This window comes from Ambystoma mexicanum, chromosome 1q (assembly GCF_040938575.1).
Source record: "Ambystoma mexicanum isolate Mex_15411 chromosome 1q, UKY_AmexF1_1, whole genome shotgun sequence".
Classification (NCBI taxonomy): domain Eukaryota; kingdom Metazoa; phylum Chordata; class Amphibia; order Caudata; family Ambystomatidae; genus Ambystoma; species Ambystoma mexicanum.
The window spans coordinates 1,521,856,212-1,521,870,583 of NC_090922.1; the positions used below are offsets into that span (position 1 = coordinate 1,521,856,212).

Below are 14,372 nucleotides of genomic sequence, written 5' to 3' on the forward strand. Positions count from 1 at the left end.
ACTCCTTGCTGCCCGGCCCTTCTGGGCTCCGTGCCGTGCAGCCTGCTTTACTCCACTGTCCTAAGCCCTTTCCCTCTGGGCTCCCTACCTTACAGCCCTGCTCCTGTGGGCTTGCTCATTGCTTTCCTGCTCCTCCGAGCTCTCAACCTTGTTCCCTACTGTCCTCTGCTATCCAATCCTGTTACGCGACTTTCCCTTCATTTCCTTCTGCTAGTTTGCTATCGACTTCCTTTTTCCTGGATTTGTCTGTTAGAGTCTTCTCTTGTACTGTTTGTAGACCCCCTTGTACAGAGCTTGTCTGTTGGTTTCCGTCAGGCAACCTCTGCCCCTTCCCTTGTCTCGTTTTTATGTTACAGACACCCATAGCTGTTGTTCCAAGCCATGAGCAAACAGCGTGGGCCTCTGTTATAGCAAACTGTGCAGAAGGCTAGAGTTTTCCTAAGGTCTGTGGAATACTCTTTCCCTATATCTGCATACACCCCTAGAGGGAATCCATTCTATTGTACCTTATTCCTTGCTACACTTGTCTACTCTTCATTCTCATTACTTTCAGCTGTGTGTGTACTTATCTGTCCACCTTACTTCGGCACAACCACCCAAAACCCTTCCTGGGTGTCCTGTGCCACTCTTAACAGGGTGTCTTCCGTGACAGCTATTTGTACCAGTAATGACATCAACCTCGAGACAAAGGCCATTGATGAACATCGAGTCGACCACATCGAAGCACAGCGCCCGCAACTGAAAAAAACTTACCGAAGCAGCTAAGCAGGAGAGGATATCTATCTAAAGATGAGGAATACCTGGGAGGACGAAATCCATTTGAAAAGATGGGTAGTCAGAAGTGGTGAATGGAGAGGATGACGGGGCATAAACGTCACCTAGGGGAGGGAGATGAGGAATCTGCTCGGGCTGGCAAGGAGTTATGATGCAGGCAAAAGCTGGGAGAGGAAGACTAGGATTCTGCAAATATGGGGTGGCTGGATACCTTCTCCTTCATAAGCCTCTATCAACTCCAAGCTTCAACTCCCTGCCCCTGGTCACTCCAACTCCCCACTCCAAGGTTTCAGAGCATGGGTCTGCAAGTGTAGGAGAGAGAATCCACAAGGACTAGAAGATAAGGGGACTGCAGGAGATTGATAGGAGGGTGCCCAGTCCAAAGGAACTAGGAGCAAAGGATAATGTGCATGCAGGTGCTAAAACAAAGTTTAGGATTGCACAGTCGCTTGGAGAGATGGGGGGCGATTGCTCTGCAAGTGCTCGGAAAGGAATAGTAGTCACAGAGGAAGGGAGATATGGACACCAAGTTGGTAGTGATTGTAAAGGGGGAGCATGAATCTACACGGGGTAAGGAAGAGGGAAGGGAGACTTGAAGGATCTTGAGAGGAGAATTTTTGGGCTGATAGAGAAGGATAGGGAGTGTCCAGCGGGTATTGGAGACAAGGATAAGAAGTTTACCGTAGCTGTGAGAAGATGACAGGGACTCTGTAGGAGCTAGTGTGTGAACAAGAAGTCTGCAGGAACATGGAGAGGAGACGCTTCAATGTGCTGGAGGAAAAAGGGGGGTCGGGAGTGGGCAGGGATGTAAAGGATTGTAATAAAGGGGCCACAGGAAGATAGTACGGGATTCAAAGTGTTTGGAGAGACCTGGGAGCCTCAGATAATGGGAGAGGAACTAAAGGAGCAGGAGTGGGTAAAGGCTGGCATAATGAATGGTGGGCTGGCTGGGGTAACAGGACAGTGGAAGTGCAGGCCACATGGAAGAACAGAGTATAAAAAAGGGGGGACAGGATGGATGGGAGTCTTCAGGCAATGCAATGGGAGGGCTGAGAGTATGCAGAGGCTTGGCAAAGTGGATATAGACCTTGCAGGGGCTGTGGGAAGATGACAGGAACCATATAGGTGCTGAGAGAAAATGAGATGGACCATGCAGCGGCTGAGAGATGACAGGAACCATGCAGGTGCAGAGCGAAGATGACAGGGACCATGCATGAGCTAAGAGAAGATGATAGAGACCATGCAGGGGCTGAGAGAATATGACAGGGACCATGCAGGTGCTGAGCGAAGATGACAGGTACCATGAAGGCACTGAGAGAAAATGGTGTGGACCATGCAGCGGCTGAGAGATGACAGGGACAATGTAGGCGCTGAGAGAAGATGATAGGGGCAATGCAGCGGCTGAGAGAAGTTGACAGGGACCATGCAGGGGCTGAGAGAAGATAATGGGGACCATGAAGGCACTGAGAAGATGATAGGGACCATGCAGGCACTGATAGCAGATGACAGGGACCATGAAGGCACTGAGAGAAGATGACAGGGACCATGAAGGTGCTGAGAGAAGATTATAGGGACCATGAAGGCGCAGAGAGAAGATGATAGGGACCATGCAGGGGCTGAGAGAAGATGACGTGGACCATGCAGGCGCTAAGCGACGATGATAGGTACCATGACGGGGCTGAGAGAAGATGATGGGGACCATGCAGGGGTTGAGAGAAGATGATGGGGACCATGCAAGGGTTGAGAAAAGATGATGGGGACCATGCAAAGGCTAAGAGAAGATGATGGGGACCATGCAGGCACTGATCGAAGATGACAGTGACTGTACAGCAGCTGAGAGAAGATGACCGGGACCATGAAGGCCCTGAGAGAAGATGATAGGGACCATACAGGGGCTGATAGAAGATGACGTGGATCATGCAGGCGTTAAGCGAATACCGGGACTATACATGCTCTGTGAGAAGATGACAGGGACCATGCAGGTGCTGAGTGATGATGACATGGACCATGAAGGCGCTGAGAGAAGATGACGGGGAACATGCAGATGGTGAGCGAAGATGACAGGGATCATGCAGGGGCTGGGTGAAGATGACAGGGCCATTCAGGGGCTGAGAGAAGATGACAGGGCCATTCAGGGGCTGAGAGAAGATGACAGGGACCTTGTAGGTGTTGAGAGAAGATGACAGGGACCATGTAGTTGCTGAGAGAAGATGAGAGGGAACATGCAGGCACTGAGCGAAGGTGACAAGGACTGTGAAGGCACTGGGAGAAGATGACAAGGGTGCAGCCGATCCGTCATCTGACACCCTAATGTGAAGCATGCTCACGGTGAGCTCTCACGATCAATGTTTCGGCAAATTGCCATCTTTGGGAAGTGATTTGACCTAATGCAAAAGGGCAATCTGACTGACCTGATTATCTGCGGCGATCTCAACATTGACTGCATTACACACCAAAATTTACCTAGCGGCAAAAGGAAATTCAATAACTCCCAAGAGCAACTAATAAATCAATGGTGTTTGGAAATGGATCTCCGTGGGTGAATGATGTTAAATGGTCAAACACCAGGTGACATGCCTGCCCAACCTGCCCAACCTACGTGGAGAAGATGTGACCAAAGTTCGACCCTCAACTATATATTTGTATCTGGAAACAGACACACGAGGACTACCCACACAGAGGTCATAAAAATGACCCACAGTGACCATGATATGGTGACTCTAAGTTTAAACAACAGCACTCAGCGCAACCAAGGGCTGGGGTCTCAGGCGGTGAGAACTGGAGCTTGCAGAATTCGCCTACATCTCGACACTGAGGATCTAATTCACATCACATCCAAATTTCAACTGAACTCAGGATCACTGGAATATGAACATTTGCTGTCACAATATGAAGAACGGAAACACAAACTAAAACATGCTGAATTGGCACCTAAACACAAATTCGATCTAGAAATTCTCCAATGGAAAAGAACATTGCGACGTAACCTAAGAAACACGCAAAGAACCACTCATGCTAACGTTTGCGAGCAGAAAAGATCGACCAAACAAGCATATAAGAACTGGCTGAAGTCACATAAGGCCATCATGGCACAAAATGATGCCGAGCTAATGTTGTCCAAAATGGCAATCAAAAATTCTGCAGACTATTGGAGACTGATAAATACCAACCTAGCTCCACAGCATGCTCCCCAGGCAAACCTGGTTTTAGAGGCTGAGTGGACTTCTTTCTACACCGACCTCTTCCGCAAAGATGTATCAACCAAAGAATGGGAAGTGCCTACCTTAACCCACTGGGAGATTGTGTTCGATAGAGAGGATATCTTGCAAGCAATTAAGAACGTGCACGATTCAAGAGCCCCTGGCCCGGACGGTCTAACTAATTATTCCATCAAATGTCACCCAGAAGAATGGACAGACTTCAGCACAGTTCTGTTTAACAGAATTTTTAAGTGTTGCAGCACCCCAAAAAAATCGTGGAAATCTGCTGTGATTGTTCCAATCTTTAAAAAAGATTGGACAGAAGAAACCCAAAAAAAACGACAGACCTATTGCATTGCTCGATGTGCTGGGGAAAATGTATGCCACCATCCTGCAACAGAAACTCCTAAAATGGTCTACTGAATCAAACCCGGTAGACAATAAGGATTTGTCAAGGGGGTGGGGCGTGGTGTGAATCTCCTGCTGCTAAACCTATTGGATGGAAGCTCATCGGTCCAACTCTAAGGTCTACCTGGCCCTAATAGATCTATCATACGCTTTTGATAGCATAAACAGGGATTTTCTATTGAAAAAACGGAATGCGTGGAATTGTCCCCCCAGTCTGCTGGCCGCCATCCGTGAGTTACACACAAAGACTTCAATCAAGATCAGATTAGATCTTGCCCCAATTAATACACATAGGGGTGTTAAACAAGGCTGCCCGTTAGCAGCCATTATTTTCAATCTGTTTATATCGGATATCAAGGAGATCTTCAATGATCTAACCACCTTTCCACCAAAGATTCATGGTACCCATATTGACTACCTTGTCTACGCGGATGACCTCATCCTTATGGACTTAACGCCAATACGCCTTCAATGCAAACTCACCACCCTTGAAAAGTATCTAGCAGTGAATGGCCGCCTTATAAATAAGCAAAAATGCAAAGTTTTGGTCTTTGAAAAACTTCTGGGAAAAAATGGGATTAGGAAGAAATTCAACTGGTTCCTTGATAAAGAACCAATTAAGATAGTGAAGAACACCACCTATTTGGGCATGTGAATCAGTGCTAGCAGAAATGATGCACCCTGGGTCGAGGTGACTAAAAGCAAATGTCGCCAGCTGGCATGCCAGGCTTCCTTGATCAACAGAAAATTTGGTAAATTCTCTTTAAAACCAACTGTCGTTTTTTTCCAACAAAAAGTGGTGCCCGCACTGATATATGGTGGTGAAAATGCCTTCGGATGTGGACATGATCTGTGGAACACACTTGAAAATATCTTTTGGTCCAGAGTACTACACTTACCTAAGGGGACCTCAACGGCCTGTATAAGATTCGAACTCGGCTATATCTGAAGCCAAGCTCGAGTCGCCTGGAATCTATTAAGCCTGTTTAGAAAAACGATGCAAATGAATCCGCCGCCTCAAATCTGTATACTACACAAACCAGACACAGAAAAAACAGAAACGATCCTTTCTCAATTGAACATGCTGTGTCTAGAGGTGCTAGATACATATGACATCACTGTACAGACTGATCGAAAATCCAGACCTGGCCAAGAAGATGATGTGGAGAACTGACTGGATCAATACATGCAACTTGAGATCTGAATCAAAGACGATAAAGGAGGCCCCCGGAGAAGCCAGAGCATATGGTCAGTTAGAAGACTACCTAACCTGCTTTCCAGCCCAACACACGAGAGCCCTGTACATGCACTTTAGGCTTAGTGCACTGCCCACTAAGGAGCGTCTACGTTTTTGGTCCCAGTATGCCAACTCGTGTCGTTTTTGTAGAATCAACAATGAGACTGTAAAACACTTGACGATGTCATGCCCTGGACTGGAACAACAAAGAAAAAACATTTTTGGCCCAGTAACCAGTAAACACCAAACCCTGTCTGTTGATGACTGGTGGAGAGCCCTGTTTGACGGTTCAAATAGATCTGTCTTATACACACTAGTTGCTTTTCTCCGTGTTCTAAAGGAGGGCTTGGACACAGAGACAGTAGATCTAGAACCTAGTTGAAGAATGGACGTGTATCCTTCCCTGTATGACAGATCTGAAATGCCTAGATGAAGAAATGGTAATAGGGAAATGTATTTTTGTAGTATTCCTTTTTTTTTAAAGGTTTGTATAAAAAATGTTTGTATGATTTTTGACTACATTGTGGATATCTGGATCCGTACCACCTCTGTATGGTTCAGCTACTAAAAGAGCATTTGTTCTAAAGAATATTTTGGCGACAGTTGAGCCATAGTAAAGATATATACATGTCCAATTTGATGGGACATCGGGCGATTTATGATGAAGACTTTGCGCAATCATGAAGTGTCACTTTGAGGTTTATTGGCATCTCATTTGTGATGCACAAAGACCCCGTCTACACGGTGTTGAAGAAATCTACATTTTTAGAGTGTTCCTCTGAAGAACATTCACCCACTACGGGGCATGAAGAACAGAAGCATGTCGGGAAAAGTGTTTAATGTTGCAATGTATTATCTGTGTCTATGATTTTTTGATGGTTTGTTTTAGATGAATTTTTAAGTATAGTACATTTTCACTGTGTTTGTAGTTGGGGGCTATGCTTTAAGTTTTTGAACAATTTGAATACATTGTTTTTGTATTTTTTGAAGAATATTTGCACTCACGTCTATTTTTTCAGGAGTATGTGTGCCGGAAAATCAATGGTCTTTGTTTTGGTCTGGATGATGAGAGGATAAATGTAATGAACTAAGTCTATCTCCTTGTTATAAGTACATTAATGTGTCCCCCCCTGTTGGTGGAGATAGGTGTTTTTCAGAATAGGGGTAGTGTTTTACAAACCTATTTGAATACACAGAAGATGACGGGGACCATGCAGGAGCTGGGAGAAGATGATGGGGACCATGCAAGTGCTGAGAGAAGATGACAGAGACCTTGCAGGGTCTGGGCGAAGAGGACAGACCTTGCAGGGTCTGGGCGAAGAGGACAGAGACCTTGCAGGCGCTGGGCGAAGAGGACAGAGACCCTGCAGGGGCTGGGCGAAGAGCAGAGACCTTGCAGGGGCTGTTTTTGCAGGGGCTGAGAGAAGATGACCAGGATCATGCACAGCCGTGCAAAAGAGTAACAAACTGTAGAGAAGGGAAATTTTCCGTTTAAACAAATGAATACAGATGTCTTCATTAGATCTTATACAAATATTTGTAAAATTTATAAAATATATAAAAACATGAAAGACCATAACATGCAGGAATTGGGAGAAGAGAACATGGACCATACAGGGATTGGGAAGGGGGATGGCAACCATGCAAGAGCTGGGAGAAGAGGGCAGGGGCCATGCAGAGGCTGGAGTGGAGGACAGGAGCCAAGCAGAGATTTGTAAATGATGACACAGACCATGCAGGGGGTAGGAGGAACAGGGACTGTCCAGGGGCTGAGAGAGTACAAAAGTGACCATGGGGGAGCTAAGCCAGGATAATGGGGACCATGGATGGGCTACACGAGGACAATGAGGACCACTGAGAGGTTAGGAGAGGAAAATTGTAACCACAGAGGGGGCTAGGTGAGGACAGTGGCCATCCAAGAGCTGGAAGAAGAGAACATTGACATACAAGGACTGGGAAAGGAGGATAGCAACGAGGCCTTGCACAGTCTGTGGTGGAGGACAAAGGCAAACACCGGCTCATAAATGATGATCAAGACAATAGAGAGTTAGAGGGGACGACACAGATGATACAGGCGCTGAGAGAGTACGAGAGTGACCAAGGAGGAGAAAGGACAGGATGATTGGGACCACAGAGGGCAATACAGACCATGGAGGGAATATAAGAGGACAATGGGAACCTCAGATGGGCTAGGCGAGGAGGCCAGAGGCACATGCAGGGCACAGAGCAAGATCACATGACCAACAGAAGGACTGTGACCATGCAAAGGCTAGAGAAAAGGGGGGAAAGGGACCAAGTATGAGCTGGAAGAATAGGATAGGTGCCATTCAGAGGCTAGGAGTGGAGGTTTTGCAAGTACTTGAGGTAAACTGCATCTTTCCTCTGTGTGGAAAGGGCATAACATGCCATAGTACAACCTAGAGTTTGCAAGAAAAGCTGATTGCTGGACCTCTATCCCTAGTGACTTTTACATGACCTTTGATTCTTTAAACGTCTTGCGATTCATCAGCTTTAATAACAAATAGATTGATCCCAAGGAACGTTATATCCAACAATTTGAATTGCACATTAGGAGCGAACCCCCAAATGCATTAGCCATGAAAACCACTGAAGAACAGACCCTTTCCCACTGATCTCCCAATACAATCAGCTGCATGAAACCAGGCTTGCAGGGGCGGCATGCGGCCTCTTTTTCATCAGTATTTAACTCCATTCCTGATCTCTCCCTCAGGCAAATGCGTCAAGTTTTCCCACAGATCGTGAACATCCTTTGCAAGCATGCAGGAGGGTTTGATAGCATTAGGGGCCATATTCCCTCTAGTGAAAACCTACTTGCCTAGAGAGTTGACTTTCTTACGGTCCCTGCCGGGCATCTGAGACTTGAAGGACTAGGTAGATTCCAGGTTAGTTGTAGCTCCTTGAACTACAAGGCTTGCGGGTGAAGGGTGCCTCAAGGGAAAACCATAGTAACCCAGTGCTGGTTTGTACTTTTTTGTACACTCTTTGTCAACCACAGGGTTAGAAGAAGGAACCTGACGCAAAAACAGAATATTATCCGCGATCACCGCATTGAACAGGAGGACTGGCGGATGGCTCTTAGCTAAGATATCAGTCAACCAATATTGAAAGAGGGGCTACGATGGCGCCTGAGGACCAAAGCCTTGACCAACTCCCCAATAGTTCTTCAATATTGTGAATTAGAGTACCCATAAGTGATACCTGTTGCATACCAAAATGACGGGTTGTGTCCAGGCCGATGTAATTTTGTAAATTTATTGCCAATGTCAGTCGCATAGGACATAGTCCGGTAAGGTAGATTGACTTAGCACTGAGAGAAGCTCCAATCCAGGAGGATTATTTTGATTATTTTTTGTCAGAAATCGGCTGCATCAACTAACTAAAAAAATTGAGATCTAGGTTTGGCGCACTGCCCTTAATGATTTACCAGATAAAGGTGCTACCAAGTTGGGTGCGGATGAAGCAGATGCATTGAGTTGCTCTTTAACAACAAGGAGCAGCCCTTTAATCGAAGTGGGGAGGACTCGAGCTAAGACACTGAAGCCACATCCATCTACACCGTAGTTAAGATTTCTAACATTTGAGTCTTAAATTCCTTTAACTCCTCTCTCGAAGCATGCTTGGATGGAAATAATGGACGCCTTAACACCATTGGAATCAGAAGAGTTCTCACTCTCGTCCCTCCTGAATCTATGCTTCCTCTTCTAATGAGAGTAGAGGAAGCAGACTGAAAATGATGCGACTCGCTACATGCGTGTGACCTCCTTTCAATTTTCCTAGGCTTCTTTCTTTTCTCCTGCCTCAGTACCTTTTCAGAAGTAGGTTACACTCACTCTGAAACGGAGGATTTACGATGAGACGAGGCAGGAGATTTAGTGCGAGCGATGCGTAGTATGAATTCAGCATCCCGCTTCTTGAGGGTCTTGCCATACATCAAGTTATAGAAACCGCAATGGTCCACGCCATGATCCACCCCTAGAGAACACACACATATGTTGTTTTGGTTGGTCAGGGATATTTTAACATTGTAGTCCCTCTGTTGCTTAAAGGCTTGTGATCCGGCACGAATATGCAGTGAAATGATTAGAGTGTGACTGAGAAAACAGCATGCTGATGTGTACCATGGTATGCCCTTTTCATACAGCAGAAATGCCATGTCCAGAATCAAGGAAGTGGATCGTTGGAGATGTTCAGTACCAAACGACTCTACAACCCCTTGGAAATTCCGAGAACAGCTTGTGCTGCAGGATATCTATCAAGAGGAGGAATCTGTGGGATAATGCAATGCATTGGACGCACACACGTGAAATCCATACAGATATTACAGATCAAATTATCTGCCTGGAGATGAAAGGGGGTGGCTTTGAGGAAGTAGTATGCGAGTTTGGAGAAGATGCAAGGAGACAAGAGGACAAGGAGGAAACCTGAAGATTGAAGGAAGGAGTTTGAAGGAAAGACCAGTATTGGGAGGAGGTGGGGAATAAGAATGAAAGTGTAAGGAAGTGAGAGGAGGAGCAGGAGAAGATCAAAGGCCAGATTACAGAACATTTACACCAGTGAAAGTGCAAAGTTGCACGGTATTAGCACTAAGGCAAAGTTTTCTATTTCTAAAAACACTGGGACATGTTAGAAATTCATTGCATCATGGCAACTGCAGTCTGGCATGGTATAAGCACCAGGGCAAAAATTGCTATAGTGGAAAAAAACATACATTTTCGAGGCACATACAAACATTGCCCTAGTGCTAATACCATGCGACTTTGCACTTGCACCAGTGCAAATTGTCTGTAATCTGGCCCCAAGTGGAGTTGGCAGGAAGGGCTAAGAAAGACAGAGGAGAACATTACGTAGAGGTTGGAGAAAGGTGTTAGGAGGAAGGAGAAAGTTCTTGGAAGGAGGTTGGAGGAAATGGTAAGTCAAGCTCTTACTTTAGTAGAGGGGTAAGAAGTGAACCCTCAAACAAAAAAATGGGAGCATGAAGTAGGGAGGGGCATCCAAAGCCTGTTAGGGAGGAGAAAGAAGGGGTTTGGGCATGAGCATGTGTTGGAATTTTGAGAAGTGAAAGATTGGACTGGTGGGACATTGAGGCAGAACCCGAAAAAGGGGAAGTGGTGACAAGTGTAAAAGAATGCAAGTGTGAACGAAGCAGCGGCCTCTGCTCTGCGTGTGGCTCTGTGGCTCTGGACCTTTGAAAAATTATTGCTTCAGAATAACTGGCTGTTCTGTCCCTACTGGAAGGGACTCCCAGTAGGGACAGAACAGAGAAGGATAGTACCCACAATGCTGAAGTCCTAGTAGACACCACCAAGAAAGCAGGAAGATCAAGAAAGACTTGAGTCAAGAAAGACTGCGCGACAGGTAAGACACCATAAAGAAAACCCAAAAAGTGGGGAAAGGGGCAAGAGAGACACTGATTTAAGTTGTGTTTTCTTTTTACGTTTGAGTTATCAACTTGGCCAAAACTTGTAAATTGTATAATCAAAGCTTGCTAGTCCATACCTCTTGTGCTGTGCCTGTATGCAAGAACCACTTGAATTTGTGCCACTCTAAAGGAATCTTTGTGTAGCCTGCTAACCAGGTTCTGGTTCATTTTAGCAAGATCAACTCTGCAAACCTTTACTTGGTGGAAGCAATCCAGGTCTTACAAGAGGAAATCGCTGTACAGTGATTTGCCATTTCAGGTATGTTCAGTTTCCACATACTATGCTTTCTTAGTCACATAGGGAGAGCCCCAAGATCCTCCACACTGCCTCCTAGCACACCCTTAAATTCTGCATAGCCCCCCAGGTTGTCCCTTTATCTTTTGTGGTACATGCTTTCACTGTCACATCTTCTCGAAGGGCATTATCGATATAGCCCCTTGTACTCCCTACTCCTGGTCAATCTTCATAAAGCATAGCCCAGTTCTGACTGCCCCAGCACATGACCTCCCTGCCCTGCCTGTGCTCTGCCATTTCCCGCCCTTCTCTCTTCCCATATGTGGCCTAGCCCTGCTCACCACAGCTGCTTCACTGATGGGTAGCAACCCCATCCCCCCTTTTTCTCCCTCAGTTTTCTGTGCCCCTCTCTGATATTCACACTCTGATCTGGTTGATGGGATCTGTTTGCATCCCATCAAAAGTTATCGCCACCTGAAATGTAAGGGTGGTGCCCTTGTACACCCCTTCCCAGCCCAACATTTTAGCTCGATACACAAACATGGCGGAGTGCAATATTCACTGAAATTAGTGCATGTGCCCACTTTCAAAAGATTCCACGTCCTGTATCAAAATGTACACCACGCCTTTCACGACGAATATTTGTTACAGATGTCTTTCTTTGTTTTCTCCATTTCTCTTGAGAACCCCCACTTTGCTGCCCCCTGTTCCCATTCCCTCACTGTTTTTCCTAATACACTTCTATATAAATTCCCTGTATATTTGCTTTTAGGCAAAGTTCTTCAGTTAATGCCTTTGGTATTCTGAAAGACGGGAGTCAACTATACGCATTTCCTTTTTAGAGGCATTAACACTGCTTAAAAGCAAGAATGTTCTGACACTCCACGTTCTCCATCACCCATTTCACCACATCCTTGTTTTATCAGAACGTTTTCCAAAGAGGACAGGGCACTCCAAATACCCTGTATCTACACCATCAGCCCCAATTTGACATAGTGGTAATCGCCCACCGATGTAAAGCCTGCCAGTTCTTACCGTTTTACTAGAATGAGAGTCCAGAAACACAAGAACAAAGCAGTCTGTAAACTTCTGATTCAACACCACCTGCAAGGGCGTAAGAAAAAGTTAATCATCAACTGGAAAATTACATAAAATCACATCAGACAGAGCAAAATGACAATCATAACCTTCTTCCAACACCTAGGGAAAAGACAAATTACCTCTATAGAGAAATGAAAGCCCAATCAAACACCCAGTAAAATGAGAATTTAATGACAGACTAAGGGAAACAAGGAGCAAACTAGATCAAGGAAAAACGCAAATAAGTGTACTAACAGGGAAACTATAAAATAATCACACCGGAACAACCTATGGGGAAACCACCACAGCCACAAATAAACGAGAACCCAGTCATGCCAACAAGGAAATGAGAACTCCCAGGCACCACAACAAACAAGAAACCTATCATATCCCAATGAAAATACTTTCCAATCCCCCCACCCCAGGGAAATGAGAAGAATTCTACACTTGAGAACACAGAAAATGAGTCCCATTGCAGATAAGGAACAAGTTACTTACCTGTAACTGTTGTTCTCCAGCATGGGTCTGGCATGGATTCACATGCTCATGAATATTCCCCGTCGTCAGGCTGGGAATCCTCGGTAAAGAAAAAATCAGTATCAGTTTCGTTTCTGATCTGTCTTTGTAGTAGTAACCAACCACTGATCTCTGCGTCATACTGACCACAGCCAATGACTGCCATCTCCCTAAGCCCCGCCTCTGGCAGCCATCTTCAGATTTTTACCGCACGTTCAAGTGTTGGGAGTCCTCCTGCTTAGCTCTTGAGCTTTTACTGCGTGTTTTGCGCTTTTTCAGGTGAATTTTCAAATTTTTTCGGTTAATCGAGCCTCAAGCTCCACCGTTTCTACTCCCGTTAACGGCTACCCGTTGCGGGATTTTCCTACACCCCTCAAGGGTGAAGATTTCGTCGAATCAACCTCTTGGAGGATTCCAGAAGATTTGCGGCCTACTTCGAGATGGCCCAAGACGCGAGTTCGTCACCCGGACCCAAGCTGTTTCGCAGCTGCCCTGGATGCGGGCTGCAGAATGTGTTTAAGGAGGACGAACATTTGCGATGCCTCTACTGTCTTCATGGGGACAAGACTCATGTAGAGAAGGACTGCCAGTTCTGCAAGAACTTGTCGGAGCGGACCATGAGGGACCGTCAATCTCGTCTCGCCAGCTGGTTGGAGAAGGGCTCAACGGGTGAGAAGAAGAAGAAAGGGTCCGAGCAGGCTTCTAAGTCCTGTGCGGGCGCCCCAGCGACGGGGGCCCAACACCAGGCCAAGCGCCGTGAGTCCGCTGGCTCCGGGAGCGCCGAAAGGTCGGGCTCTTCGGTCGCCAGGCAGGGCGCACCTTCCCCGGCACCGTCAACCACGAGCCAGCGCTCCGGTTCGGGGAAGAGGAAGTCCGAGACCCCGGGTAAGCTTCGGGAGAAGCCCCGTCCGATCTCGGGAGAGGGGTAGCGAGGCGTCGCCCCTCCCCCTAAGGAGAAGGCACAGGACGCACCTAAGGTGGTGAAGGCCCCTACCCAGCAGGCAAAGGCCTCTATCGAGGCGATCGCGGTGACTCTGGCCAAGCCGACAGAGACCCCGCCAGCGGAGACTGCCTCCGGGACTAGAGTTTCCCTGCCGCCAAGGAGGGAATCCTCTTTTCAGCCCACCGTCATGACCCCCATGATGGAACAAGGGGGGGGGGGCACGGTAGCCTCCTCGAGCTCGGAGTCAGCCTCGGAGGGGGAACTGACCGAGGTCGCGAGGAATCTCGAAGTACAATTCGAGAAGCTTCGGTCCCGCAAGGAAGATCCTCGGGAGATAACCGAGGAAGACGATGATGGCGAGGAAGAGTAGCCTTCCCTTCCGGCGCAGCCGGAACCTAGGCCTCAGGATAGCTCGGCGGCCATTTTGTTTGTGATCCAGTCCTTATGCTCTGAGATAAGGACGAGATTACCATGGCCCAGGCCGGAGGACCCACAACCTGGCCCGTCTGGAAGTCCTCAGAACAAACGACGGAGGACCC

General features: G+C 46.9%; 1 protein-coding gene across 8 annotated transcripts in view; it reads right to left on the minus strand.

The window, feature by feature from the left end:
* The window catches only part of SZT2 (SZT2 subunit of KICSTOR complex), a 2,035,845-nt gene that overhangs the window by 11,770 nt on the left and 2,009,703 nt on the right, over window positions 1-14,372 (minus strand). For all 8 annotated transcript variants that reach the window (XM_069642429.1, XM_069642432.1, XM_069642427.1 and 5 more), the window contains one exon: window positions 12,330-12,398. In XM_069642429.1, coding sequence (XP_069498530.1) covers window positions 12,330-12,398 — 69 coding nt within the window. The remainder of the gene's footprint in view (window positions 1-12,329; window positions 12,399-14,372) is intronic.